This window comes from Leptonychotes weddellii, chromosome X (assembly GCF_054177405.1).
Source record: "Leptonychotes weddellii isolate Sample4059 chromosome X, ASM5417740v2, whole genome shotgun sequence".
Classification (NCBI taxonomy): domain Eukaryota; kingdom Metazoa; phylum Chordata; class Mammalia; order Carnivora; family Phocidae; genus Leptonychotes; species Leptonychotes weddellii.
This window is the reverse complement of record NC_138385.1, coordinates 10,784,663-10,812,176: the sequence shown is the minus strand read 5'-3', so window position 1 is coordinate 10,812,176 and position 27,514 is coordinate 10,784,663. Positions and strand designations below refer to the sequence as shown.

The window sequence follows — 27,514 nt, the reverse complement described above, 5'->3', positions numbered from 1 at the left end:
CCCTAACACAGTAATTACCAAATCATAGCGTGCATCACACTCACTTGGAGGGCTTGTTAAAACTCAGATCGCTGGCCTCTATTCCCCAGTTTCTGATTCAGCAGCTCTGTGGCAGGGCTAGGTAATAGGCATTTCTAATTAAGTTCCTAAGTGATGCTGATGCTGCTGGTCCAAGGATTGTACTGTGAGAACTACTGCTCTAATATGTGCCCTATACTCGGCAAAGGGGGAGGAGAGGATCAGCTGTTACTAAAAAGTATTCTCATATTTAGACGAGAAAGAGGACTAATAAGAGCGAGAGGCTGCTGCTTGACCGACTCTCAATAGCCTCTTCCTCTCTAGTGGTGGGTTTGAGCCTGCTGGAAAGGCACTTCTCTATCAGCAAGCTCAAACTCATCATCTTATGGATGTAAAGCCTAAAGTGAGACAGCTGTTCTAGGGTGGAAAGAGCCCTGAACTAAAGGTTCATGAAGGCATGGAAATGCCTATTTTGGTCAAAAGTTTTCATATCGTTCAACCTAATGGAACATTTGGACTGGTGTCTTGGCTTCACCACCTATTAACTTTGTGACCTTGGAAAATTCTCATCTCTGTAAACTTTAAATATTAACCTTAAATAACCAAGCCTGCTGCACAAGGCTGTAAAGAATGGAAAATAAAGTATAATAATAAATGTTTATAAATTATAAGGTATCATATAGATGCAGATAGTCATTGCTGTTGACTTGACCAAAATCACACAGTACTGGACTCTTTCCACCATCTCACATGCCCTATTTTTCTAACCAATTATGATCACATTGCTATAGTTAGGTACAATATTTGTGTTTCCCTAACTGAATGGTGAACAACTTGAGGGTTTCTTGTTTACTTTGTAATAGTAACCTCAGTACCACCAACATATTCTTGCTATATAGTGTAAGTTCAATACATTAATGGTGGGATTGGATTATTGGAATCAGAGTATATACCCAGACACACCATGAGGCATAGCTGTAAGACTTGAAGGGGATATAAAGCAGGAGGCTGGGGTGCCTGGGTGGCTCAGTTGGTTAACCGTCTGTCTTTGGCTCAGGTCATGATCCCAGGGTCCTGGGATTGAGCCCCGCATCGGGCTCTGTGCTCCGCGGGGAGCCTGCTTCTCCCTCTCCCACTCCCCCTGCTTGTGTTCCCTCTCTCGCTGTCTCTCTGTCAAATAAATAAATAAAATCTTAAAAAAAAAAAAAAGGCAGGAGGCTACCCCAAAATATTTTCAAGATGGGTTGAAACCATTTGGTTGCCTAAAGGACTGATGCCTGATCATAAAAGACTCCATTCTTTTCCAACTGCACAGTCTACTTCCGTTTTTTTTTTTTTTAAAGATTTATTTATTTTAGAGGTGGGGGGGAGAAAGAGTGCACGAGCGGGAGAGGCAGAGGGCAAGGGAGAGAGAATCTCAAGCAGACTCGACGCTGGGCACAGAGCCCGACTTGGGGCTGGATCTCACAACCTGGAGATCATGACCTGAGCCAAAACCAAGAGTCAGTTGCTCAACCAACTGTGCCACCCAGCCGCCCCTACTTCTTTTTGTTTCTCAAGTCAAACACTGTCCTAAACATATCTTCCCATTTTTAAAATATCAGTGTGGGTCAGTTTTTTAAAGTAGGCTCCACACCCAGCATAGAGCCCAATTCGGGGCCCAAACCCATGACCCCGAGATCAAGACCTGAGCCAAGACCAAGAGTTGGCCACTCAACCAACTGAGCCACCCAGGGGCCCCTCAATGTGGTTGTTTTAAAAGAGATTAAGCAAGTATTTGCAATGGTATTGATGGGACCTAATTGACACTGCTTTTTATAACATAAAAAGTCCTACAGATCTGAAATTATGACTCATCAAGGAGGAAACCAGTTACACTTAATTTTGTGTGTACTGGTCCATTGAATGCTAAATGGCCCAGGAAACTATTTCAAGACTTCGCATTTTCATTCAGGTAGTTTCCACACATATAACCTGATAATGAAGGCAAGTTGTTTTTACACCATATAAATTAAAGTGGTGGTCTGGCTATTAACTTAGTGATTTGACTAAATGACAATCACAGCCAGAAAGGCAGGTTTTGGTAGGGTAAAGAAGTGGTGGTTGAAATGAAAACTGTAGTTTCTTGTCACTGATCAAATTTACCAGATCATTACCCAAAGCTCTACTTTACTTTTGGCAGTGTGAGTACAGCCTGAATGATAGAAATAAGATTACATTGCTGAGGTGCGGATCTGAAAGATGTAAAGAATCTCATTTAGTGGCATCTGCCCTGGAGATCCTGCCTGTCTCTAGGGAGCATTAGGAGTCACGTGCGCCATGATGGCTTGTTCTATTTGCAGTACCCGGGGCTATCGCCACATTCATCCTTGGGTAGGTGAATCCAGAGAGCCAGGCACTGGATCTAGAACAGGCAGATTTACTCAACTAAATCACCTGTCAGGGAAAGTTCACCAGAGGTGGCTTGTAACTCAATTTTTTTTCATGCAACAATGCTGTAGATGGATGCTTATTGTTGGGACTAGAGTAGTTCTATTCAGACAGCTCTGTTCCTGGATGAAAATTTCTGGTTTAAAAAGGCTAACTAAGGTCAGCTGTGGCAGCTGAAGTCACCTTCAAAAGAATCTTCTGGGAACAATATCTAAGGGGAAAAAAACATTTGTTCATTCATTTCTTGTTCTATCCTTAGTGACTCAGTATCTCTGTGGGATACAGATTCCACAGTCTGGGATCCTGGAGTCATGTAGTTAGGGCTCAACAAAAATGCTATCTGGAGTGTCCTTTCACCCTTTTGACTGTAGTTGCTAAGATGGCACTTCAGTTTAGGTAAGGCTGGGTAAAGAACAGAAAGAGCGGGGGCAGCAGGGGGCTAAATTCAGGAAGCGAGTTTTGAGGTGTAGATGCAACTTGGCACCATTTAAAACAAGTGTGAGGCCCTGTTCCAGCCACACAGTTCCATTAACTGAATTTGCATCTCCCAGTCATAGAAATGACATTTCCACAGCCTTGACATTCTAAATATCATGAGAATTAAATGAAAGCCAAAAAATTCCCCCAGCTTGTGAAGATCATTACGTGACACACAGTAAATTCAGACAAAGGGAAAAACTTTCTCAATACTGATGAGAAAAGCACCTATGAAGTCATCATTTGAAGAATGACAGCTAGACTGCACTGCATTGGAAAACAAATGCACCTGGGTTAGAAATGAGGCCACAGCCTGGGTTGTGCTGGTATATAAAGCAAAAAGCATTTTGAGGAGTACATGCCCTCACATTTTGCCTTCATTTAAATTCCTGCACTGGAATCAACAACTCTGCTTGCTAGGAATGTATTCCGTCTGATCAGAAATGTACCAAGAAACGTCAATAGGACAACTCTGGTCAATGTTGCTTATGGAACAAAACCCAGTTACAAAATAGCTTTATTTACTACCCGATAGTCTATCCCCATATGGTAACAGACAGTGATGAGGACTTAACTACATGTGTCTGTTCCAAAGCAACAGCCCATAATCTTACACCATCACCAGGTGAGTTTTAAAGAAAATTTCCGTAACATTCAAATTTAATATACAAACTGGGATACTCCTCAAAAATGCCAGCAAAATAATTAAGGCTACAGCTATGAAAACATTGCTTGTCTTCATTATATGCCTGCTTTATAAAGGAATATCTGAATCACGTTTCCAAATGGGAAATGGTCACATATATTGGTAAGCCAGAGTACAAGAACAGGTATTTTCAAAATATTAACTTATTTTAAGTAAAAATACATTCTAACCTGACCAAGCTCTTCATTAAGGTCTGATGTGTTAACCAGGGCTCCTTCATTAATTTCGTCATCATAAAAGTCCTTATCCCATGAAATGAAGAAGGAGCCCAAGAATTTCTGCATTTCTACCGTGACATACATGGATACAGGAATGATAAAGTTGAATAGAACCATAAATGACAGGAAGTCAGTGAACATTTTCAAAACCTAAAACAAAAGAAATAGTTCGTGCTGATTAGATACACAGTTCTAGCAAACAAGTACAAAATAAAGAACTAGTTACCTTTCTATCTTTTTATATCAATGCTGAAAGCACTGCTCTTGCTATAAAGACAGTATGTGAAAACATTTAAAAACACCCTCAATTTTATCGTTATACTTCAGTAAATGTGCCTGTTGACTTAACACTTTTTCACTTCCTTAAATTCTCTGCCCTCCCCCAATATGAATGTAGGATCAAAGTTTCTGTGTAGGAATCTATTTATTATGTTCTTATCATGATATATCACAACCTCATCATATATAGTCACATGCCAGAGATTCTTGCTCAGTTGTTTAAAAGTCTTAACTAAAGAGCTAAAAATAAGCACAGATGCCTAAAGTAAAAGAAAAAAATACTATAAAACTTCTTAAATAGCTAATGGCTTAGGGCTACCATACAACCAAGAGAAAACACGGAAGCTAACAAAAAGTATCATAATCTGAACAACATTTCAATAAAGCGTGGCTTGGTCACAAAGTGCTAGAGTTAAAATTTTTAGCAAGAGTTAAAAGTTTCAGCATAAAACCAATTACCTTCAAAGTTTCCCGCTCTTTCTGAGTCTTTTGGTTATACCAAGGTTCATCGTTATAGGGGTTACTTTGCCAAACATACTTCAGAGTAGTGCATACTGCAGCTTTGGTCAGTAAGATAAATAAATACACAATCAGGAAGGCATTAATAGATCTGAAAAATAAGATATTATGGATTTAAAAACTATATATTTAAGATATCAACCACGTATAAATTAAATGGTTCAGTTTCCTTAACCAACTGAGCCACCCAGGCACCCAATGGTTCAGTTTCCTAAAGCTTCTCTTGTGTACAATGTGTAACCACAGCACAAGCTTGTACATATGAACTGCAGTTATCACTGCAAAAGCCTTATTCTCAGCTGGTAAAGTGGAAAAGCCAGTCCTGACCTGTTTGTTGGTCACCAATGCTCCCCAAAGTGCAGTGGCTGACTAGCTTAACACACCTTTTAAAAAAAAAAAATTAGGATCCTATAAAGTGACAGGAGACACACACGCATACACAGTACCTACTCAACCCTTACAGAAAGAGTAGGTTGTTTCCATTTCCCCAAATCCTAAGAATTTGCAGTAGAGGGTGGGGAAGCAAATGTGAAATCCTCAAATTTAGTATGGATTCTTCTAATCTGAAAGTAGGGCTATGGAGAGGGTGCCACTGATACATGGGATATCCATGGCAACGACAGAGCAAGGTCTATGCTGTAGCAATTGGCCTGAAGCTCTAGCAGGAGACTATTATCTACATTGTTGAACTTCCTTACACAAAGCAACTAAAGGAACCCAAACCACTATCCAGCAGCAAAAGGGAATAAATTTGTATTTCAACTAAACTTTGCCCTTGAATAGCTCCACAAGCTTCGGTAAGTCACTCATCTCGGAGACCATTTCTTCATCTGTAAAGCAGACAGGCTAATAGGAGTTACTCTATGGAGCTGCTCAGAGGATTAAACAAAATCAGACATACAAATCACTGGGCACAATTCTGGAACATAAAAAGTGCTCAATGTGGTAGCTGCTATTATAATTGATGCTGTTTTTTGTTATGGTTGTTATTCGGAATTACTGAAAACTGACTATATCACAGTTTGACTGCTACTAAAGAAATGGTGGTGCACACTCACTTTTCAACAGCAGAACGCTTCTGAGATTTTCCTTGGTAGTTCAAAGCCATTTTGGTTTCCATCCCAGTGTAAACAGCAACTCCTAAGGAATAAAAGAAGACAATGAAAACTAGGTGCCAACGAACTCCCCACCAACTTGGGTCTATCCATTTTTCCCATCTGTAAAAGTGGGCATTCTTAACCTTAGTCTAGTCACCAGTTGACATATCATTTATAATATAATTTTAATTCTACATACTTTGTCATATTTAAAGTTAGTTTATTTCCCATCTTATAAATTCCTAACACCTAAAAATAGGCTTAGACTGAGTGGCAATTATCGGCAATGTCCAATTTGTAACATGCACTATTTATGCACAGGCTTTACAAAGCATATTTCTGATAAGGAGATCTTAAAAAGTGTTCACCATATATCTTCTTGGTATTTTTTAGTGTGGCTCCTTTCAACAAGAGATTTTCAGGTCCCAAAGACCTAAATGAAAAATGAACACAGCTTATCCAAACAGCCCAATAAATATAGCATCATCAACTCTGCCCTAACACACATCTATCTCCAAGGGGTTCAAAATGTATCCTTCCACTTATATCATTATGCTTACTCCCCAGGATGAGCTGAAAGATCTTTCCCTCTGAACTCACTTGAGGGCACAGCACAGTTGGAAGCAGAGCACAAGAGTGGCCAGCAACACGCAGAGGTAATGAGGTGCACAGAGATAAAAGGATTCTGAGTCACAGACAGCAAGAACAGTACAGAGCAGTAGACAGCAAGAAACAGAAAAGGCGACAAATAAAAGACTGGGAAGCAGCCATCAAGGTGGGAAAGATACACTGACGTATTTAGAGAGAGTAAACCCGCCTTTGGGGCAATCATTGGGCGCCTGGCGTTTAAATTCCTTTTCAGCGTGGTTTATAAAGGCCAAGTGGAAAAATTGAGGTAATTAACTGGATGATAGAAGAGGGAAGAAAATATCCCTTTTTATATGAATTGCTTCGTTATAAATGATTAGCCTTTCCTTTTGCTTCAGTCCAAGTAATTCTCTCAGCTTTTTATCTACCGCCTTATCCCTCAATTACTCTCCCTTAGCCACTGTTCTCCAGGTGTACTCCCAATATAGTCTGCCACTGCACAACCAAGAACAAAAAGCACAGTGCCCAGGACAGATTTGGGAGTATCAGTCGAAGGGCCTGGAGCTCTGTGATTTTGGACACCATCAGCATCACCTGCAACACCACCCCCCTACTGGGATGCTGGCTGGTTAATCCAGGTTTATTCACCTCTACATCCTTTTCTATAAAGAAAAGTATCTGAGTATTTTAAGGGGCTTTAAAGAGAAATATACCCGCTTCCTCCCGAAAAGGACAGATGAAAGGAACAACAAACTAACCTGGCAACCGCCTCAAGACTATTACTGTAGATATTGATTCGTCCAACAAACCTGCAAAAAGAACATAATGGCAAATATGTCTTCTATATCAAGGTAAAAATCTATATACCATGTAAATGGGAATGAATCAAAATACAAATAATACAAAAGAGGTAAGACTGAATGAACTACAAAAACCTATTATATTTCTGGGAATAAAGTTATGCTGAACCAACAAGATGTGTAACATTTTCATATTATTTTAAAAATAATATTATGGATTATAAGAACACAAAGATTCGAAATCGATTTTCCAACCCTAGTTGGCACTGTGCATGCACAGAACACCCCCGCTCATTTATACGTTACATAAATAATTAACCTATTTTAGATTCATGTGAAGAGAGGTTTCTGGTGCTGACACACAACTTTCAAAACCCTTAGTTCAGTGGTTCTTTCACTTGTGCATGCATCAGACTCACTGGAGTGCTTATTAAAGTGGGGATTTCGGGGCCCCATCCCCAAGCTTTTGATTCAGGTGAGAATCTGCATTTCCAACAAGTTCCCAGGTGATGCTGTGCTGGCCCAAGGTCACCCTTTGAGAACCATTGCATGAGTCTTAGAGGGCAAACATTTTGATTACCATCTCAGAAATTTCCAACCTGTGTTTTTCGGCTGATCTCAACCAGTGTTGATCTGACCAGCGTGATCTGATCCCTTAATATGGCGAGGCACACCATAATCTGCATTTCTCAAAAAATGGCCTAAGGCGGCCTAACTCCTTAACAAGAGTTATGAGTATTTTATAATTTGCATCATTGTTTTTCAGAAAAATTGAACTATGATTACTATAGAGACAAAGTATGATGGTCTGCTCATTTATTCACCGCGTATTAATAGTGCCAGTGCTGTGGTAGGTGCTGGAGACACACAAGTAAGCCAGAAAGACATGTTCCTTCCACTACAGACAGACAAGTTAACAGGGAATTACAATGTAAATGATCACCATTCGGGTGGTGGAAGTACAGGTATTCTCAAGTCACAAAGCAAGGGCACTCAATCTAGTCCAGAGAAATCAGGAATAACCTTCCCTGCCCTAAAATTCTCCTTCATATTTAAGGTAACTGAAAAATTTAGGCATTGCCATATAAACATGCAAAAATATATACTGGTCTCTAACACAGGCAGAATCAGTCACTCCTTTTTCTGTGACCCCATGGGCCTTTTACTCCATTCTATTGTGTCACTGTACTATAAGCCTAGCTTTAATATTTTATCTGCCCTGCAAAGTCTGAGCTCCCTGAAGGCAGGGAACAGCTGTTTTGTTTTATGGTCCCTGTTCCTACTCTCAGGGTGGATACAGAAGAAAGGAAAGAGGAAAGAAGGCATGATGGGAAGGAGGGAAGGCATTGTTCTCGTAGTAGGATGAATACTTTGTTTTTCCACTACTGTGCGTTGGTGTTAAGCCACATCCAACCATTTGGTCCCCTATTATGACCAACAGAATTCATTAACAAGATGCCTGGCGTGGGTAATTGATGCCATCTGTAGGAGGGAATAGAATGAGATTAATTGGCCCACGTGGGGATTAAACTTGTTACTCTAGCCTCATTAACAGCATGCTCTAATCAACCAAACTAACCAGTCTTAAAAATCAAATGCCAAATTTTTGACAACCCACAATGATGGTTAATCAGCAAATCTACTCCAGAAAGCCTAAGAATAGTAAAATAGGGGAAATTACACCATTTCATGGGTCCCTCAACTTAACTGTTTACCGCAGACAAAAAGCAGCCTATTTGCAATACTCAGTTCATCATAATCATCATAAAAAAGGATAGTGCATGGCCCCATATCCCCTTCCTCTCTTTAATGTTGGATGACATATCAAGTGGTTTATTTATGTTTTAATTAACTCGGATTAATGCATGAATCTGATAGAGCAGCCTTATGGGATAACATAACCTTAAAATTTGATATATGGTCATGTTTACAAATAACAAAAATAAAAGAAAAATCCTAAGTAAGGTGTCCGGGCCCACAATGATTTATCTTAGGCTGGTAGTGAACAAGGCTGATTTGATTCATTTCCCTGCCAGAAGGAAAGAACAGCTCATAAAAACACGAATGAAGGAGGGCTGGAAAGTGATGGGCGTTTCTTTGCAATACTGGTGGCGAAGAGCAGGTGATTCTTACTTGTAGAGGTCAGGCTGAGGCTGCTCACATTCAATTGCTGCTCGGAGGGTATCAATGGACTCGGCTGTACATAGGGCAGTGGTATCCCGTACTGCATAATGTGTCTAGATGCAAAAGGCAGAAGAAAAAGCAAAACCAAGAAAAAGGGATTCTTTTCATAATCGTACACCCACCTTATTCCAGTAACAGTATGTTTTAGTAAGAGGCTTTGGCAGAATAATACAAATACTGATGCACATTTCCCACTAACTAAATTTTATGGTATTATTCTTCAAATATATTACAAATAATTAGAAAGATAACCCTGCTGCAAAGGGATTTAAAAGGTAATGAAAAAACTAAAAGCTTTTCCTGATAGTGACAGCAGACAAAATTCCATTTGTAGCATGCATATCCTTAACTGAAAACCCAATGAAAAATTTAATCTATTTACTTTTTCTTCTATTTATAGAACTGAGACCTGTTATTTTGCTCACCATAGAGTATGGTGATATCAATGTATACACATGAATTGAACATAAATAACCACCCTTCGGGTCATAAGAAGGCTAACATTTTGCCAATAGAAAGAAAAAGCCTCATTAATAGTTCCACTACAAAAATAGCATAATTAATGACTTTGAAAATGCTCAAAGAGGCTACATTTCATAGGAGGAGCAGTGATATGATGTGTCTTGCTTTAGTCAGACAGTTGGGATATTCTACTAGTGTATATTATGCACTTGATTTCCCCAGAACTCAAGGCAGGCTCCAATAAACCCATTTATAAATCATCAAAGGAGGGCTAACACAGACTCGAAGACTGCACCACTTACGCAGAAGGGAAAGCTGTTGCGTGGTCTTCTGGGAATATTACAGAACTGCCTGAGCTCTATTTAAAGCTCTCCCCTGATTGTGAAAACCTATGCACTTTTAGCTGATTTGATCGGATCAACTTAATTGAAAAAGAAATCACTTAAAAAGTTTTCTTCCTCTAAACAACTTTTTCCCCTATTAGGGAATCTTTAGGTAGATTTCTTGATTTTTATCTTGACATTTCCTCAAACTTAACTTTGTTTTTGAACAGTTTAAATGCACTAATTCATCACCATGCCCTTGAAGTACAGCTTTAGTCATCTAACAGGCATTTCAGTTCCTGTTTCACATACTGAGTCCTGGTTCTTGACTCCAGATGGAAAAAACAAGCAGAGAAAAGCCCTCAAGGATATACACAGAGGTGAGCACATTAGTGCCCTTCCTTAAAGGCAGCATATATAGGATACATCTTTATGCCCTGTGGAGCTCTGGACAATGGCCAAGAACTGATTGCCAGAAAGTACCACAGAAATAAGTTATCCTCCACTTTGAGCAAACTTACTTTAGCTCATTTATAATTCTTCCTAGTTGCAATGAACAAACATTTGCCAAACAAAACCCTAAGGTATTTTTTTAAAAAGCAATCAAACTACTCCAAGTAAGAGTTTCTATATGCCATGAATAAACATTTTTAAAGAAAATATTCACCACTTTTAAAATAAAAATAGACTGACGGTTAGAATACACGAAGTTATTTTTACAGTTACATAGTTTAAGCCTAGAACGACATTCATTTTAAAAAGCCAAAATAAAACATCGAATCGGATATGTCAGTATCAAATGCAAACAGTGCTACAAAAAAAAAATGGGGTGGCTTTTATTTGGGGCATGGCTTTTCCTCGCCGAATACCACACTTTTTCCCTAAAGTTGAGTAATTGCTTAGAAGTTCAAACACAATTATATAAAAGCTGCCTTCAAATACAAAACTTGCACAAATAGGAAAATATAAGATAAAAGACAGGAGCAGTACTGTATGATTATCCTGAGCTCGAGATGTTTACGTAAGGTTTACTTTCCGTTACCTTGCAATTGGATTCCCCATCAAGACTGGCTGTAGTAACGTAACAGGTTCCATCACTAGTGCAGGATGATAGAAGAATAAGATCACAGGGGAAGGTTTCATTTGCCTGTACTTCTACTACATCACCAACCTAGTAGAGAGAGAAAAAGAAATATAAATATTCTTAATTCTAAACAAAGCATTCATCATACCTCAAACTAAAGCCAAAAGAGTAGCAAGAGACCGCTCCTGCTCCTAGAAGAGTGTCTCAGCATCCCATGCCACGTGAAAGATGATGGAAGAATATTATTCAACATTCAGAATCCTCGGTAAGGTCACAAGGACTTATTGATGCAGTCAGATTACCTTACTACTGAACTTTAATTTCAAATAAACGATTTCAGTACCCGGGGACCCATCTGCTCTCTGACATTTTTTGGCACTGCTGTTCGATAAACAATGACCGTTATCAGTTCATGAATGAATCCAGAAAAATTGCATGTCTCAACCCGAGCACTTCTTGAACACTGGGCAGCCACTGTCCTACCCTGCATCGTGCATCTTTCACTATGCTTTGCCTTCCATGTGCTAACGGCTATTACTGTTGGGTGCTGGTTCCCTCTTCAGTGCTCAGAAAAACTTAGCTGACTGGAGAGGCATCTGTTTTTCCCATAACATTCGACAAAAAAATAATTTTCAAATAGGTCACTTTCCAATAATTCATCTGCTATCAGAAGAATCCATTAACGGGCGCCTGGGTGGCTCAGTTGGTTGGGTGACTGCCTTCGGCTTAGGTCATGATCCTGGAGTCACAGGATCAAGTCCCGCGGCAGGCTTCCAGCTCAGCAGGGAGTCTGCTTCTCCCTCTGCCCCTCCCCTCTCTCATGCTCTCTCTCTCTCAAAAAAAAAAAAAAAAAACTTAAAAAAAAAAAGAATCCATTAATATAGCCATGAGAAACGATTTCCTCTCAGCAAGTACATGAAGCTCAAGTATAGGAAAAACATGAGAAGAAATCATGAACCATTTCTAGTGCAGATGATTTAAAATGTAGGGAATAAATCATAATGGTTAAAAGGTAGAACTTTTTCTTAAAGATTTTACTTATTTATGTATTTGAGAGAGAGAGAGCAGGGGGAGGAGCAGAGGGAGAGGGACAAGCAGATTCTGTGCTCAGCGCGAGCCCAATGTGGGCCTCGGTCTCATGACCCTGAGATCATGACCTGAGCCAAAATCAAGAGTCGGACGCTTAACCCACTGAGCCACCCAGGCGCCCCAGAAGGTAGGACTTTGTAACGTGACTTTATGGCCCAGCTCTGCTGCTTCACCATATAAGCTCAGGGTGAGAGCCACAGATGATTAGAACTCCCTCACAGGATTGGTTTGAGCACGAAATGAGCACAGGTAAAGTGGTTAGCCAAGTACCTGGCACGTTTTCACCATTTGATAATTATTACGAATACACGGCAACTACTTTACTCCCAACCTATGAATAGTCCTAACAGGTTTGGGGAAGGATATAAGAAATCGTCCAGAGTTCAGTGCTTCCCAAACTTTTTCATACTGTGGCACAGAGAGAAAATGCTAAGTGTCAGTTTTGTACAGCACCTCAGATAAAGGGAGGAAGCTGCTCGTGGCAGAAGACAACCCACTCTGGGAGGGAGTCCATATCTAGCACACCAACCTGGACACACTGGTTGTGAAATGCTGAATAAATGACACACACCTGTCTTCTATTTGCTACAGGATTTGGCAGAGAAAGATGGGGATTTCAAGACCTATTCCGAACAATTTTATTTTCTTGCCAATCTCAATCAGCAGCCAAGAGCGACAGCATCAGTAACTGAATTAATTTGTAAATAATATTTTGTTGGAGCTTTCCTTCCTCACTTACATAAACACTTATGTTGCTTACATAAAAAACCACAATCTACGATTAAATACACAGAAGAGAAATAACAAACAAAATCCTAAATCATCTTAAAAGAAGGAAACACCCATTAAAGGATGGAAGAGGATTCTTAGGCACCTAAAAACCACAAATAGACAATTTCTTCTACAACGTGTACGATTTGCTCAGATATGAACTATAAAGGTTCTGTACCTGGAGTGCAAGTTGAGGCTGGTGAGATGGCCAGAGGGCAGATCTCAGAGGGCTGGCAGGCCAGGCTCAGGGGGTTAGGCCTTACCCTAAGGCAAGGGGGAAGTGGGAAGGGATTTTTAAAGAAAAAGAACAACAGGGTACACCGAGACATTCAACTGGGGCTGTTTCCTTTTAGCATGCTAAAAACAATAAGAGAACAGATAATCTACAAAATTATGTGTTTTTTTAGTTCATCAGCGAGCTGAGGTTGCGAGGCAACCGAGTGAACCGAATTTCAAAGGGCGGAAAGTCCTTCTGAGGACAGACAGGAGAAATGAACTGTTTCACAACTGACAAGGCACAGGAGCCAGAGATGACTGCCATAAAAGGGCAGAAGAAGAAAAGCAATTAGATTTTGAACCGATTCTTAAAGGCTTGGTAGGAGCTAATGTGACAGTTTGAAATGTGCAAACCTGAGAGAAAAGAGGAGATCATAACCACTCATCATTTCTTCTTTACAGGCATCCATTGGGTGCTGGTGAGAAAACACGAGCACAGGAGACCCACAGGAGCCTGCTGTATAGAACTTACTGTATAGAATCGTGGACCCTTCTCTCGATTTGAGGCAAAAGCCATCTAGGTCTAGGAGAAAGGCAAGAAACCCTCCCTGGGCTAGTCTCAGGAAAACATCACCACTGCTAGAGGAGACACAAAATAAACACCATCTGCTGCTCGGGATGGGACAGAAAACCCACAGATATGGGGGCCCTAGCACTAATAAAAGGCGAAGTTCAAATGCCACTGGAGGTGGGGTGGGAGTACTGAGACCAAGTATTCAGTAGTGAGGCAAAGGTGCTTAGGCCCTGCTTAATACTGAGACTGGAGCAGGAGAACCAAGAAATCACTCTGTTCCTCCCAGGAGACTTGCAATATGAATAACAATAAGAAATAGCAATCTACTGGGGCGGCAGAGAAGAGAAAAGGCAGAGAGGGGCATCCAGTCTCAGGGACACAGACCTGCTGGAAGCAGCGGGTGGAACAGAAGTACTGAGCTAGGCCCTCTGGGCCCCCAGGCCCTACACAAAGCACGAGGCAATGGCAATGGAGCGCTCCCGGGATTGGAATTTCCAGTGGGATACTCAAAACAGCAAAAGCTACAACCCGACTCCCGACTAGACTGACTTACCCTTCACATTCATGGGCTGACAGAAGAGGCGTGCCCATTTCAGATCATAAATACTATTTACCTTGGTCTCTAGCACTGTTTCACATTCAATGTCCAAAAATCAATAAAAAAAAAAAAACACAAAAAAACAAGACACATAGAACACAAGATCAAAATGACCTAAGATCAAGATATAAAGGAGTCAGCAAAGGACCAGTCCAGAAATGTTGAGATTTTGGATTATGAAAAACAGGCATGTAAAAATAAAAATAGCTGTGATTAAGATATTAAAGTATTTCGTGGAAAAGGCAGACAACATACATGTGCAGGTGAGGAATTTGGGCAGAGATGGAAACTATAAAAAAAAAAGGCAAAAGGAAAAGTTAGAAAAGAAAAAAGATGTCCTTCCATGTGTTTATCAGCAGACTGGATACAAAAAAGGAAGTAATCAGAAAACCTGAAGAAACTCTTCCAGTATTTCCAATACCAAAACCCATATTCTCTTCCTTACAAAGAACCATGCTTTTTACCTTGGAATTCCTCAAGCCCTCTTTGTCAGCTCTCTTCTCTATATTCTAGGATTCGATCCAGTCCCATGGCTTCATGTGCCATCTACATGTTGACGAAATCCAAATTTCAATTGCTAGCTCAAACATATCTAAGCTCCAGGCTTGACAATTCCATCCGGATGTCTAACAGGTATCTCAAAATGAACATGGCTAAAATGGAATTTTTGATTTCCTTTTCACTCCCACATCTGTCATTAAACCTATTCTTCTCCCGGTCTTCTCCATCTTATTTAATAACCAGCATTTTTGTTTAATAGCTCTATTTAATTCACCCAGTTGCTCAGGCCAAAATCAAGAAGGCTATCTTTACTCTTTTCTGCTTTGCTCTTTTTTGCTCCCTACATCCAGTACATCACTAAGTCCTGATGATTCTACCTCCAAAAAATATCCTGAATATATCCATATATCTTCATCATGAGACAGGTGGTACAAAGTTGTGGTTATGAGCACAATTCATAACCCAAACTTGTTTCAAATCCCAGGTTTTCCACTTACTCGTCATGGACAAGTTTCTTAATCTCCCTGTGCCTCGGTTTTAATATTTGTAAAGAGGGAATAATCAAAGTACCTATTTCATAGGATTGTTATAAAGTAAGGATTAAATCAGTTAATATAATGTGAAGGGGAATGCCTGGCATATTTATGTTATATATAAATGTTAATTACTATTTTATTATTGTCATCTCTACTACTGTCATCGTAATATAGGCTCCTACCCTCTTCTGCAAGTCACTCCCTGGCTTTGAAACCCTTCAAAAAATTTCCACTGCACTGAGGATACACACCAACTTACTCTCTTACTCAACAATAGTCTACCCACTTCCCCAGGCAAGCAATCAAACACTTACTTTTAGTTTATAGGCATTTCTTGCCACACACAAGTATTCCAGAAAGGGCCGAATCAAACAGCACTTTACACAATAGCATCAACTGATTTAATTAAGATTATACCTGGTTGAGATCAGCCTCAATGCAAAGAAGCCTGATGAACAAAAGGTGGAAGATGGGGAGGGGGGTCTTTCTAAGAGGGTGGGGGGTGACAGCAAAATCAGAAAGAGGAAACAAGAGAAAGGGAGAGATGTGGGAAACATTTACTTGCTTCACAATTTTACTTAGTGCCCTGGGAGCAACAGATTTAATGCTATGAATCATTTAGGCTGCATTTGGTTCTTATTCTGAGTTTCTAAGACCGGTTTGGCAACTTCAGATCCTAACCACTCTAGTTGAGGGTCTTCTATGGGATGCAGAGAATGCAGAAAAGAAAAACAGGTGATATAAAGACATTCTAGGGGCGCCTGGTGGCTCAGTCGTTAAGCGTCTGCCTTCGGCTCAGGTCATGATCCCAGGGTCCTGGGATCGAGCCCCACATAGGGCTGCCTGGGCCACGGGAAGCCTGCTTCTCCCTCTCCCACTCCCCCTGCTTGTGTTCCCTCTCTCACTGTCTCTCTCTCTCTGTCAAATAAAGAAAATAAAATCTTAAAAAAAAAAAAAAAAAGACATTCTGGGGCGCCTGGGTGGCTCAGTCGTTAAGCGTCTGCCTTCGGCTCAGGTCATGATCCCGGGGTCCTGGGATCGAGCCCCGCGTTGGGCTCCCTGCTCTGTGGGAAGCCTGCTTCTCCCTCTCCCACTCCCCCTGTTTGTGTTCCCTCTCTCGCTGTCTCTCTCTCTGTCAAATAAATAAATAAAATCTTTAAAAAAAAAAAAAAACATTCTATGTCAATCTCAGGTAACTCTCCCACTCTGTATGCAGCCTTTTCCCCATTATTACTAAAAGAAGATGCAAGACAATTTACCTATCGCTCTGAATATGGAGAACTTATGTCCAACAATTCCCAGTATTTAATAAATAATTCAGCACTGATAATGCTTGATAAAAGTACAGGGAGGAGAGTATCATTTTTAAGCAATTCCTATCACAATCCTGAACCCTTCTGGAATGGTATTTTCACCTACCCTCTTCTCTTTCTGTTCCACCCATCTTCTTCCCTTGTTCTAGAGAATTTGATTTCTATTACCTTTCATATTTTAATCCATATTCATATAGAAATATTCTTTTAAAAATAATATCTTGCAGAGGGGCCTGGGTGGCTCAGTCATTAAGAGTCTGCCTTCGGCTCAGGTCATGATCCCAGGGTCCTGGGATGGAGCCCCACATCAAGTTCCCTGCTCAGCCTGCTTCTCCCTCTCCCTCTGCACCTCCCCCCGATTATAAGAGACTACTACAAACAATTATATGCCAACAAATAAGAGAACCTAGAATAAATGGATAAACACCTAGAAACATACAACCTAACAAAACTGAATCATAAAGATATAGAAAATCTGAACAGACCCAAAGCTAGTGAGGAGACTGAAGCAGGAATCGAAAACCTCCCCCCCCACAAAAAACTGCAGGGCTAGATGACCTCATAGGAGAATTATGCCAAACATTTAAAGAAGTAATAACACCAATTCCTAAACTATTCTGAAGAATCGAAGAGGAGGGAACACTCCCAAACCTGGTGTATGAGGCCAGAATTACTGATACCATTTTACCAGGAAAAGACAGTATAAGAGAAGAAGACTAGAGACCAATATCTTCAATGAATATTGATGAAAAAAAAATCCTGAACAAATACTACTCAACCAAATCCAACAGCACATTAAAATGATCACACACCATGACCAAATGGGATGTATCCTTGGGAATGAAAGGATATACACAAAAATCAATCAGTGTAATGCAACACATAACAACAACAGACAAAACCTATTTAATCATCTCAATCAATGCAGAAAAAGCATTTCGCATAATTCAATACTCTTTCATGATAAAAACACTCAATGAACTTAGAGAAAAAAAAAAATGACCTCAACATAATAAAAGCCATATATGAAAAGCCCACAGCTAATATCATACTCAGTGAGGAAAGAGCGAAAGCCTTTCCTCTAGTATCAGGAACAAAGCAAGGATATCCACTCCCAGCATGGCTATTCAACATTGTACTGGAAGTTCTAGCCAGAGCAATTACACACACAAACACACACACACACACACAAAGGCATACAAGTTGGAAAAGCAGTAAAATTATTCTGGTTTCCAGATGACATAATATTATACATAAAAAACCCTAGATTCCACACACACAAAAACCTGTCAGAATTAATAAATGAATTCAACAAAGTTGCAGGATATAAAATCAACACTCGAAATCATTTGCATCTCTATACACTAACAATGACCAATCCAAAAAGGAAATTAAAAAAGCAGTATCTATTTACAGTAACATCAAAAAAGATAAAATACTTAGGAATAAACTTAACCAAAGAAGTTAAAGACTTGCACATTGAAAGCTACAAAGGATTGCTAAAAGAAATCAAAGATAAAATAAATGGAAAGCCATTTCATGTTGATGAACTGGAAGACTTAAGACTGTTTAAATGCCTATACCATTCAAGCAATCTGCAAACTCAATGGAATTCCTACCCATATGCAAATGACATTTTTTGCAGACATAAAAAAAATTCCTATAATTCATATGGAATCTCAAGGGACTCCAAATAGCAAAAACAATGCTGAAAAGAAAACAAACAAACTTGGGGAGTCTCCACACTCCCAGATTTCAAAACATACTACAAAGCAACAGTAATTAAGATGGTATGGCACCGGCATAAAGACAAATATATAGACCAACGAAGAGAGAGCCCACAAACAAACCCTTGCATATATGGCCAAATGATTTTCAACAAGGGTGCCAAGACTATGCAATAGGGAAAGGATGGTCTCTTCAACAAATGGTGTTGGGAAAGCTGGATAGCCACATGCAAACAATGAGGTTCGACTCTTACCTTACACCACATACAAAAATTACTCAAAATTAATTAAAGACCTAAATATAAGGGGCACGTGGGTGGCTTAGTCGGTTAAGCATCTGCCTTCGGCTCAGGTCATGATCTCGGGGTCCTGGGATCAAGCCCCATGTCGGGCTCCCTGCTTAGCAGAGAGACTGCTTCTTCCTCTTCCTCTGCCCCTCCTCCCTGCTCGTGCTCTCTCTCTCAAATAAATAAATAAAATCATAGAAAAATAAAAAGGACTAAATGTAAAACTTTTTAGACTCCTGGAAGAACATCAGGGAAAAGCTTTAGGACAATGGATTCGGTAATCATTTCCTGGACATACACCAAAGTACAGGAAAAAAACCCTCAACATTAGAAATGGAAATATATTGGGGTGCCTGGGTGGCTTGGTCAGTTAAGCGTCCAACTCTTGGTGTTGGCTCAGGTCTTGATTTCAGAGTCGTGAGTTCGGGCCCTGTGTTGGGCTCCATATGCTGAGTGTGGAGCCTACTTAAAAAAAGAAAAAGAAGAAAAGAAACCGGAATATACCAAACTTAAAAACTTTGCACCAAAGGAAACAATCAACAGAATGAAAAGGTAACCTATGGGAGAAAATACTTGCCAATCATATATCTGATAAGGAGTTAATATTCAGAATCTGTAAGAGACTTCTACAACTCAACAAACAAATACCCCAGTTAAAAAACGGGCAAAGGATCCGAATAGACATTTCTCCAAATAAGATATACAAATGGCCAAAAAGCATGTGAAAAGATGTTCCACATCTCTAATCATTTGGGATATGCAAGTCAAAACCACAATGAGATATTTCACACCCAATAGGATGGCCACCATCAAAATAACAGAAACTAACAAGTGCTGGAGAGGATGTGGAGAAGTCTGTAACCCTTGTACACTCTAAGTGCAAAGGTAAAATGATATATCCATTATGGAAAACAGTATGCAAGTTCCTCAAAAAATTAAAAACAGAATTACCATATGATTAAGAAATTTTATTTCTGGGTATATATCTAACATAATTCAAAGCAGGATCTCAAAGAGTTATTTGTATACTTGTGTTTGTCAGCATTATTTACATTACTAAGAGGTGGAAGCAACTCAAATGTCCATCAACAGATGAATTGATAAAGAAAAGGTAGTATAGGCATAAAATGGAATATTATGTAGTCTTAAAAGAGGGGAATTGCTGTCACATGCTACAACATGGATGAACCTTGAAGACATTATGCTAAGTGAAATAAGCCAGTCACAAAAGGACAAGTACTGTATGATCCCATTCATAGGACGTAGTTCTCGAAAGCAGTCAGTCATAGAAATAGAGAGTAGAAAGGTGTTTACCAACGGCTGGAGGTAGGGGGAGTTCATGTTTAATGGGTATGAAGTTTTAGTATTACAAGATGAAAAGATTCTAGAGATTTGTTGTACAACAACGTGACTATACTTAACACTAATGAATTGTACACTAAAAATGGTTAGTTAAATGAGGGGGATGCCTGGCTGGCTTAGTCGGTGCAGCATATGACTCTTGATCTCGGGGTTGTGAGTTCGAGCCCCACAACGGGTGTAGAGATTTTTTTAAAACAATAAAATCTTAGGGGCGCCTGGGTGGCTCAGTCAGCTAAGCCTCTGACTCTTGGTTTCACCTCAGGTCATACTCTCATGCGTCCTGGGATGGAGCCCCGGCCTTGTGGGGTTCCGTGCTCAGCAGGGGGTCTCCCTTAAGATTCTCTTCCTCTGTTCCTCCCCAACCCCCCCAAATAAATAAATAAATCTTTACAAAAAATAAATAAAAACTAAAAAAAAAAAGGTTACGTTGGGCCCTCTTGGGGCCTCACTTTCAAGATGACCAAGAAAAGAAAGAATAATGGTTGTGCCACAAAGGGCCATATTAGGCTGCACGTGGCCATGGCCCTTTGTGGCACAACCACTGAGAAGTTTGTTACTGGGACCACAGTAGAGGCCACTGCCATCAGGGGCATTTCCAAAGCGAATGGCTTCCAGGCGTATGTGCGTCCCAAGCTGTGAGACTACATTACTGTGCGAGCGGCGCCATTCACAGCAACGTAGTCCAGGATGGCTCTCCTGAAGCATGGAAGGACCCAACACCCCAACCCCCACCCCGATTTAGACCTAAGGGTGCTACCCCACCACCTCCACCAAAGCCCACGTAAGGAGCTAAGTCCTTAAGCACTGAAAAAAAATTGTTCTCTGGAAAAAAAAATAAAATGGAGATTATACTTTAAAATAATGGTTAAGATGGTCAATTTAATGTTATATGCTTTTTGATCACAACAAAATGAAATAAAAAAAATAATACTTTGAGACTGGGATAAAATATTTATAAAAGACCTATCTGATAAAAGACTGTTATCCAAAATATTAAAAAAAAACTTTTAAAACTCAACAATAAGAAAATGAGCACTCTGATTAAACAATGGGTACAGACGTGAATAGGCAACCTCATGAAAGAAGATATTCAGATGTCAAGGACGCATATGAAGAGACGTTGAACACCATTATGTCATTAGGGGAATGCAAATTAAAACAAAAATGAGATACCACTACACACCTCTTAGAATTGCCAAAACCCAAAACACTGACAACGAATGTTGGCCAGGATGTGGAGAAACAGGAACTCATTCGGTGCCGGTGGGAATGCAAAATGAATAGCCTCTTTGGAGACAGCTTGGCAGTTTCTTACAAAATTAAACATGCTTTTACCATACAATCCAATAAGCACAAATCTTTAAATTAAATAAATTAAAATCTTATGTCCATGCAAAAACTTGCACATAAATGTTTATAGCAGCCTTGTCCATAATTGCCACAACTTGGAGGCAACCAAGATGTCCCTCAGAAGGTGAAATACATAAACTGGTCCATCTAGACAATGGAAGATTATTCAGCGCTAACAAGAAATGAGCCATCGAGACATGAAAATACACGGCATAAACTTAAATGCATATTGTTAAGTTAAAGAAGCCAATCTGAAAAGGCTACATACTGTATATGATTCTAACAGTATATTATGGAAAAGCAAAACTATGGAGAAAGTAAAAAGATTAGTGGTAACCTGGGGTTGGCGGGATGAAGGGATGACGAGGCAAAGCACACACAAAGGATGTTTAGGGCAGCGAAACGAGTCTGTATGATACTAATAATGGTGGATACTTGTCATTAGACATTTGTCTAAGGCCACTGAATTTGGAACAAGAGTGAATCCTAATGAAAACTATAGACTTTGGGTGATAATGATGTGCCAGTGTAGGTTCATGGATTGCAACAAAAATACCACTATGGAATGCTGATAGTGGGGCAAGTTGTACACATGTGGGAAAAGGGGGTATATGTGAAAACTGTACTTTCCTCAATTTTGCTGTGAACCCACAACTGCTCTAAAAAAGTAAGGTTTATTATCAATTAAAATACAATCTGTTAAAAAAATACAATCTGTTAGGAACAAAACATATTGTCTGATATGGACAGGTCTAAAATCTTAATTGACTGGGATCTTATTAGGTAATAATCAACAATGATTAATTTGGGTTAAAAAATAACTCGGTTGATAGTAAAAAATAATACTATCTTAGAATTCTCATACATTGCTGGTGGAATGTAAAGTGGCACAGCCACTTGGTGGTTCATGAAAAAGTTGAACATAGAACTACCATGTTATGTAGCCATTCTACTCCTAGGTGTATATCTCGAATAATTGAAAACAGGTGTTCAAACAAAAACTTGACCATGAATGTTCATACCAGCAATGTTCATAATAACCAACAGGTGGGAAAACTCCCAAATGTCCATCAACTGATGAATGGATAAAGAAAAGATGTATAGCCATATGATGGAATATTTAGCCATAAAAAGCAAGAATTACTAATATATGCTACAATAGGAAGAGACCTTGAGAACATTACAGTAAGTAAGAGAAGGCAGACCTTGAGAACATTACATTAAGTAAGAGAAGGCAGACCTTGAGAACATTACATTAAGTAAGAGAAGGCAGACAGAAAAGGCCACATAGTGTCTGATTCCATTTACATGAAATAATCTAGAATAGGTAAGTCCATAGAGACAGAAAGAAGATTAGTGGTTGCCAGGGCCTGGGAGAGGGAGGAATGTGGCATGACTACTTAATGCCTATGGGGGTTATCTTTTGGGGTGATGAAAATGTTCTGGAACTAGACAGTGTTGAAATTTACATAACAATGTGAATGTATTAAATGTCACTAAACTGTGTATTTTAAAAAGCTGTGTTTTTACCACAATAAAAAAGATGAACCACAAAAATACCTTGATTTTTTCACTCTCTTTTCTCACTCGCTTTCCATTTTCAATAATGTAAACAGTGCTCTTGTTGACTTCATTGTCAGCTCTGTGTCTTAGCCAATCCTCATATCCCTAGAATAAAAATAACTACAGTCAAGCTCACATAATGCAGTGAAGTTGTTAATAAATTTCTATAGCTCCCTCTATGAGTCACCAGCAGATATTGATACTTATAGTATTAATCTCAACTCACAGTGCTAAAAAGACAACACTGTTCATTTTTACAGCAAAAACTAAGACACACTTTCAAAATACCCCTTAGGTAAATATTTACTGTGTTAAAAGGTTTCTCCAGGGGCGCCTGGGTGGCTCAGTCGTTAAGCGTCTGCCTTCGGCTCAGGTCATGATCCCAGGGTCCTGGGATCGAGCCCCGCGTCGGGCTCCCTGCTCGGCAGGAAGCCTGCTTCTCCCCCTCCCGCTCCCCCTGCTTGTGTTCCTTCTCTCGCTGTGCCTCTCTCTGTCATATAAATAAATAAAAAATCTTTAAAAAAAAAAAAATAGAAGGTTTCTCCATTCTACAGAGAAGTATCAATGAAAACACAGGCATCAGAACCTTAATATTCTTCAACTGTGAAAGGCTATAATTTATTCTTCTAATTCTACTTATTCAAATTAATGTTAATTTCTCTACTTTTTAATGTGACAATTTTTTTTCTGGGTTTTATTTTCTTACAGCTCTAATCACTTAAAAATATTATTCTGTAGTAGACTGTTGGGAGTGATCATCGCTGAGGAAATCTAATTCCTCCCCAGGCAAAGAGAATAGAAAAGGCAAGTTAGGATTATTTTGGCACAGAATCCATGATAAGTTTTGGAGGTCAAATTCTCCACTGATTTGGTGGTAAAGGAAATCATAAACTGGTATTCATTTTTTAGAGTTAAAAGTAATCAGGGAAAGGTCTAATGGCTCATTTTAGTTTGGTTTTTTTGTATGAAGTAAATTTAAGCCAAAAGAACTAAGGAAGGAGGATGTTCATTTGTTTGAGCATGACCTCTTCTCCTTTTTTACATCACATTGCTTTTTTTCTTGAGAATAATGTCTGTACCTTTTCAAATGTAACTGTTTGAAAAAAATCTCTTGATCGCCTTCCACTTTTTTTCTCCAGTGCTATATTCATTCCTGTTCTGTCCCTCTTTATGACAATGCTAGGCTATCACTTCCTATGGCACTTTCTGTGATGTCAGTGAGGAAAGAAAGGCCCTAACATGAACTAGTATAGGGAGTAAAATGAATCAGTAAGAGCTTTTGTAAACCATACAGGCTATTCTTGGAACCAGCAATTCTATGATGTTAAAGAAAATAATCCTAACAGCCTAAGGCAAAGAACATTCCAAAAGTCTTTATTTAGCAACCAAACACTTGAAAAAATATTCTTGCAGTTTCTGGTAGGCAAGATAGAAGACCAGATAACCCCAAGAGGAAAGGTAACCTTGTTCAAAATAAAATTAAACAGACCTTCATTTTCGAAGTTCTTGAGGATAGTTTTTAAAGCTCTTTGGTAAGTACTGTCTAAAAGTATGTTTGCAATTAGTCAGGTCCTGTGGACTGTCCCAGTACATGATAAACGTTGCTAACCCACCCTTTACCTCCAGTTTCCCATTTGCAGTTTCAATTTCATGTGGAATTTTTCAAAGGTACCATCATATAGAATGGTCAAAATACTTCAAAGACATCAGCATCAGAAACCATGGCAATTGTCAGCTTTGATGAAAAACAAGAATAAAAGTCACCTCTGCCCACCACCCACTTTGGCAGCATCAGCGAAGAAAGACAACAAATTATCAAGTACTTGTGCTCTTAAGTTCTCTGCTTTAGACATCAAGAAAAATTCACTAGAATGGGAATTTTTCAGAAAGATATGCCACACTGAAAAAAATTTATACACATTAAAAATTCGCCTCTCATTTCCTGACTGAGCTGTACCTTCTACCTTCTTTCTTTTAGGGTTACAACCCCATAACACAAATACTGAGGAAAAAAGGGGCAAAAGAAATTAAAGATGTACCTTATGGTCATTTTAATATGTTTTCAATAGGAATCAAATATAAACTAAATCCATCAAGGATGCTGCCCACTATATAAATATGAAAAAGGACCTTTGGCAATGAAATTCAAAGCAGATGGGACTGAAATGCAGGCATAATTGTAAATAAGAAATTTACCTGCTTGATGGCTGTAACAGTTATAACAAAGAAAAGTGGAAGTCCACTGGTAACCGGGCTAGTCGGTGTGTCTACTGTGACCTAGGTAAAGAAATTAAATTGAACGTAAAAGGAAAATAAGCCATTCACTCATATGCAGGACTCATATGCTACAACCATTTCAGGTAGAAAAACAGACAAAACATATCCTGGTAACAGGGTCAATGTTGACTTTCATTAAAACAAAAGCAATCCACAGAGCAGTTAGTGTAAGGAAACAGTTCTAATTCAGGCTTAGGTTTCATTCCAGTTTGGATTAACGCCTTCCATGAAATAGAACCAATCATTTACCATCTCTTTGTTGAGTACCGTTCTTTCAGCCCCTGTGCTATCATTAGCCAGGCTCTAGAGATGTTGCTTTAAATAAGATAGAGAATAGTCCCTGCCCTCGTAAAGCTAGCAGCTTACGGGAAAACAGTCAACCAAGTGAAATGCTGAAATCTTAAGAGTAAAGCTGAGTTAACTAGATGAAGTATGAGCTTTCAGGCAAGCACAGAGGACCGCATATACAATGTCTCTATGGTAGGAGCGCGGGGGTGGGGGGGCACAGGTAAACAAATAAAGGAAGCCAAAGGCAGGACAGAGTGTGGTGTAAGATGGGGCTGGAGAGGGGGACAGAGGCAAACCCAAGCAGGGTCCTCTAGGCTAGAGCTCATTGTTTATCCCACAGTGGGAGATAACTAAAGCTTTTAGGCAAGGAGAGGTCCCATGAACAAAACTACATTTTGAGAAGATCATCCTCCCCAATTTGTGGAAAATAGAATGTAAGTGGGGAGTCCATAATGCGAGTACAAGATGATGGCTTGGACAAGGGGGGCAGCGGCAGACATGGAAAGAACTTCCATGGATAGTTCAGGGTTAAAATGGTAGGAATGGCAAGGAATTTTTTGTCGGGGTGATGAGAGATGACTTCTAAGTGTCTGGTGAACACGGCTGGGTAGATGTTGTCATTCACTAAAACAACAAATACTGAGAGAGGACTAGACCTGAGGGACAGAGGACCATGAGTTCAATCTGACCCCACAACTCGCTCTCTTCTCTAATCCCCACCCAGGCCGGGCTCTGCCACATCCCCCGAGTTAGAGACACAGGCTTTTATGTGGCTGTGGGCCTTCGTGCACAGCCTGAGATACCCATCTGGCATTCTTCACCAGGTTAACTTGCGCTAATCTTTCAAGGTTTAGTTCAGATATCATCTAGTCTTTGAAGTCTCCTTAAGCTCCTCTTGGTTAGAAAGACATATTAACTTCCACTGTATCCCCACAGCATGTCGCTCATGCTACTTTTATGACTTGTACCACATTAAATTAAATGGATACATGACTGTAACATACATTCCTTAAGGACAGAAAAGCCGTATCTTGATCGTCATTGTATCTGCTAGAATCTTTGTTATCTGGGATACTGCAAGGCACACAGTAGGTGCTTGGTATACATTCGCTGAACCAAACTGAACTGCGTGGCATGCGACAAAGAATGACTCTTCTGAGCATAATTTTGTATGCAGTTTATTTTATGCTGTTTTGTAAGATATCTTACGATGGATCACTAGAGGAGCTCTTTTTCAAATGACCCATCATTTAAGACTGAAATTAGCTCTTTTCCATATCACAACCCAGATTGGTTTTAAGTAGCAGGGCTAAATTAAATTATAGCACCATTTACTCAAAGCCTCAAAGTGGATAAACAGAAGCACTTAACATTAACAAGGCATTTGAGCAATTTCATTGGGATGTTTCTGCTTCGTTTAAAAAATGAAACGAGGAAAAAATACCCTTACTGTAATAAAATTTTCTGGGGGTAATTCTGGTGAGGGAAAACTTATAATAGCTCATAGACTTAAAAGATGGAAGAGGCAATTTAAGATGCCTAAAATTCAAAACACAAAAAAAACATTAGCAGGAACATAGAGAAGATCAAGTCTACCAGGCTTTCACACTTAAAAGTAAATGAATGAGGAAGAGCAAAACTGGTATCAGGAAGAAAAGTGATAAATTTTCAATTAAGCTGAATCTGGTGTTTAATGAAGTAAAACTATTAATCTGAACTATTTTCAATTTTAATATATGCCACTGTATTTAATGGTACACAATATATGTCCTTCTAGGATGAACAAAGATATGAAATCCATGAAAGTTTTTAAAGAAAGTAACAAATTCTCAACAGGTTTTCTAATAAAAATGCTACTTTGGAAACATATAAAATCA

At 39.4% G+C, this 27,514-nt stretch overlaps 1 protein-coding gene across 11 annotated transcripts in view; it reads right to left on the bottom strand.

Moving 5' to 3' along the window:
* Positions 1-27,514, bottom strand: part of ATP11C (ATPase phospholipid transporting 11C (ATP11C blood group)) — a 172,948-nt gene that overhangs the window by 60,451 nt on the left and 84,983 nt on the right. For all 11 annotated transcript variants that reach the window (XM_081808177.1, XM_081808173.1, XM_081808171.1 and 8 more), the window contains 9 exons: positions 25,269-25,349; positions 23,070-23,177; positions 11,144-11,272; positions 9,266-9,369; positions 7,091-7,141; positions 6,113-6,177; positions 5,706-5,787; positions 4,588-4,738; positions 3,802-3,999 (listed from right to left, as the gene is read on the bottom strand). In XM_081808177.1, the coding sequence (XP_081664303.1) occupies positions 3,802-3,999; positions 4,588-4,738; positions 5,706-5,787; positions 6,113-6,177; positions 7,091-7,141; positions 9,266-9,369; positions 11,144-11,272; positions 23,070-23,177; positions 25,269-25,349 (969 nt within the window). The remainder of the gene's footprint in view (positions 1-3,801; positions 4,000-4,587; positions 4,739-5,705; positions 5,788-6,112; positions 6,178-7,090; positions 7,142-9,265; positions 9,370-11,143; positions 11,273-23,069; positions 23,178-25,268; positions 25,350-27,514) is intronic.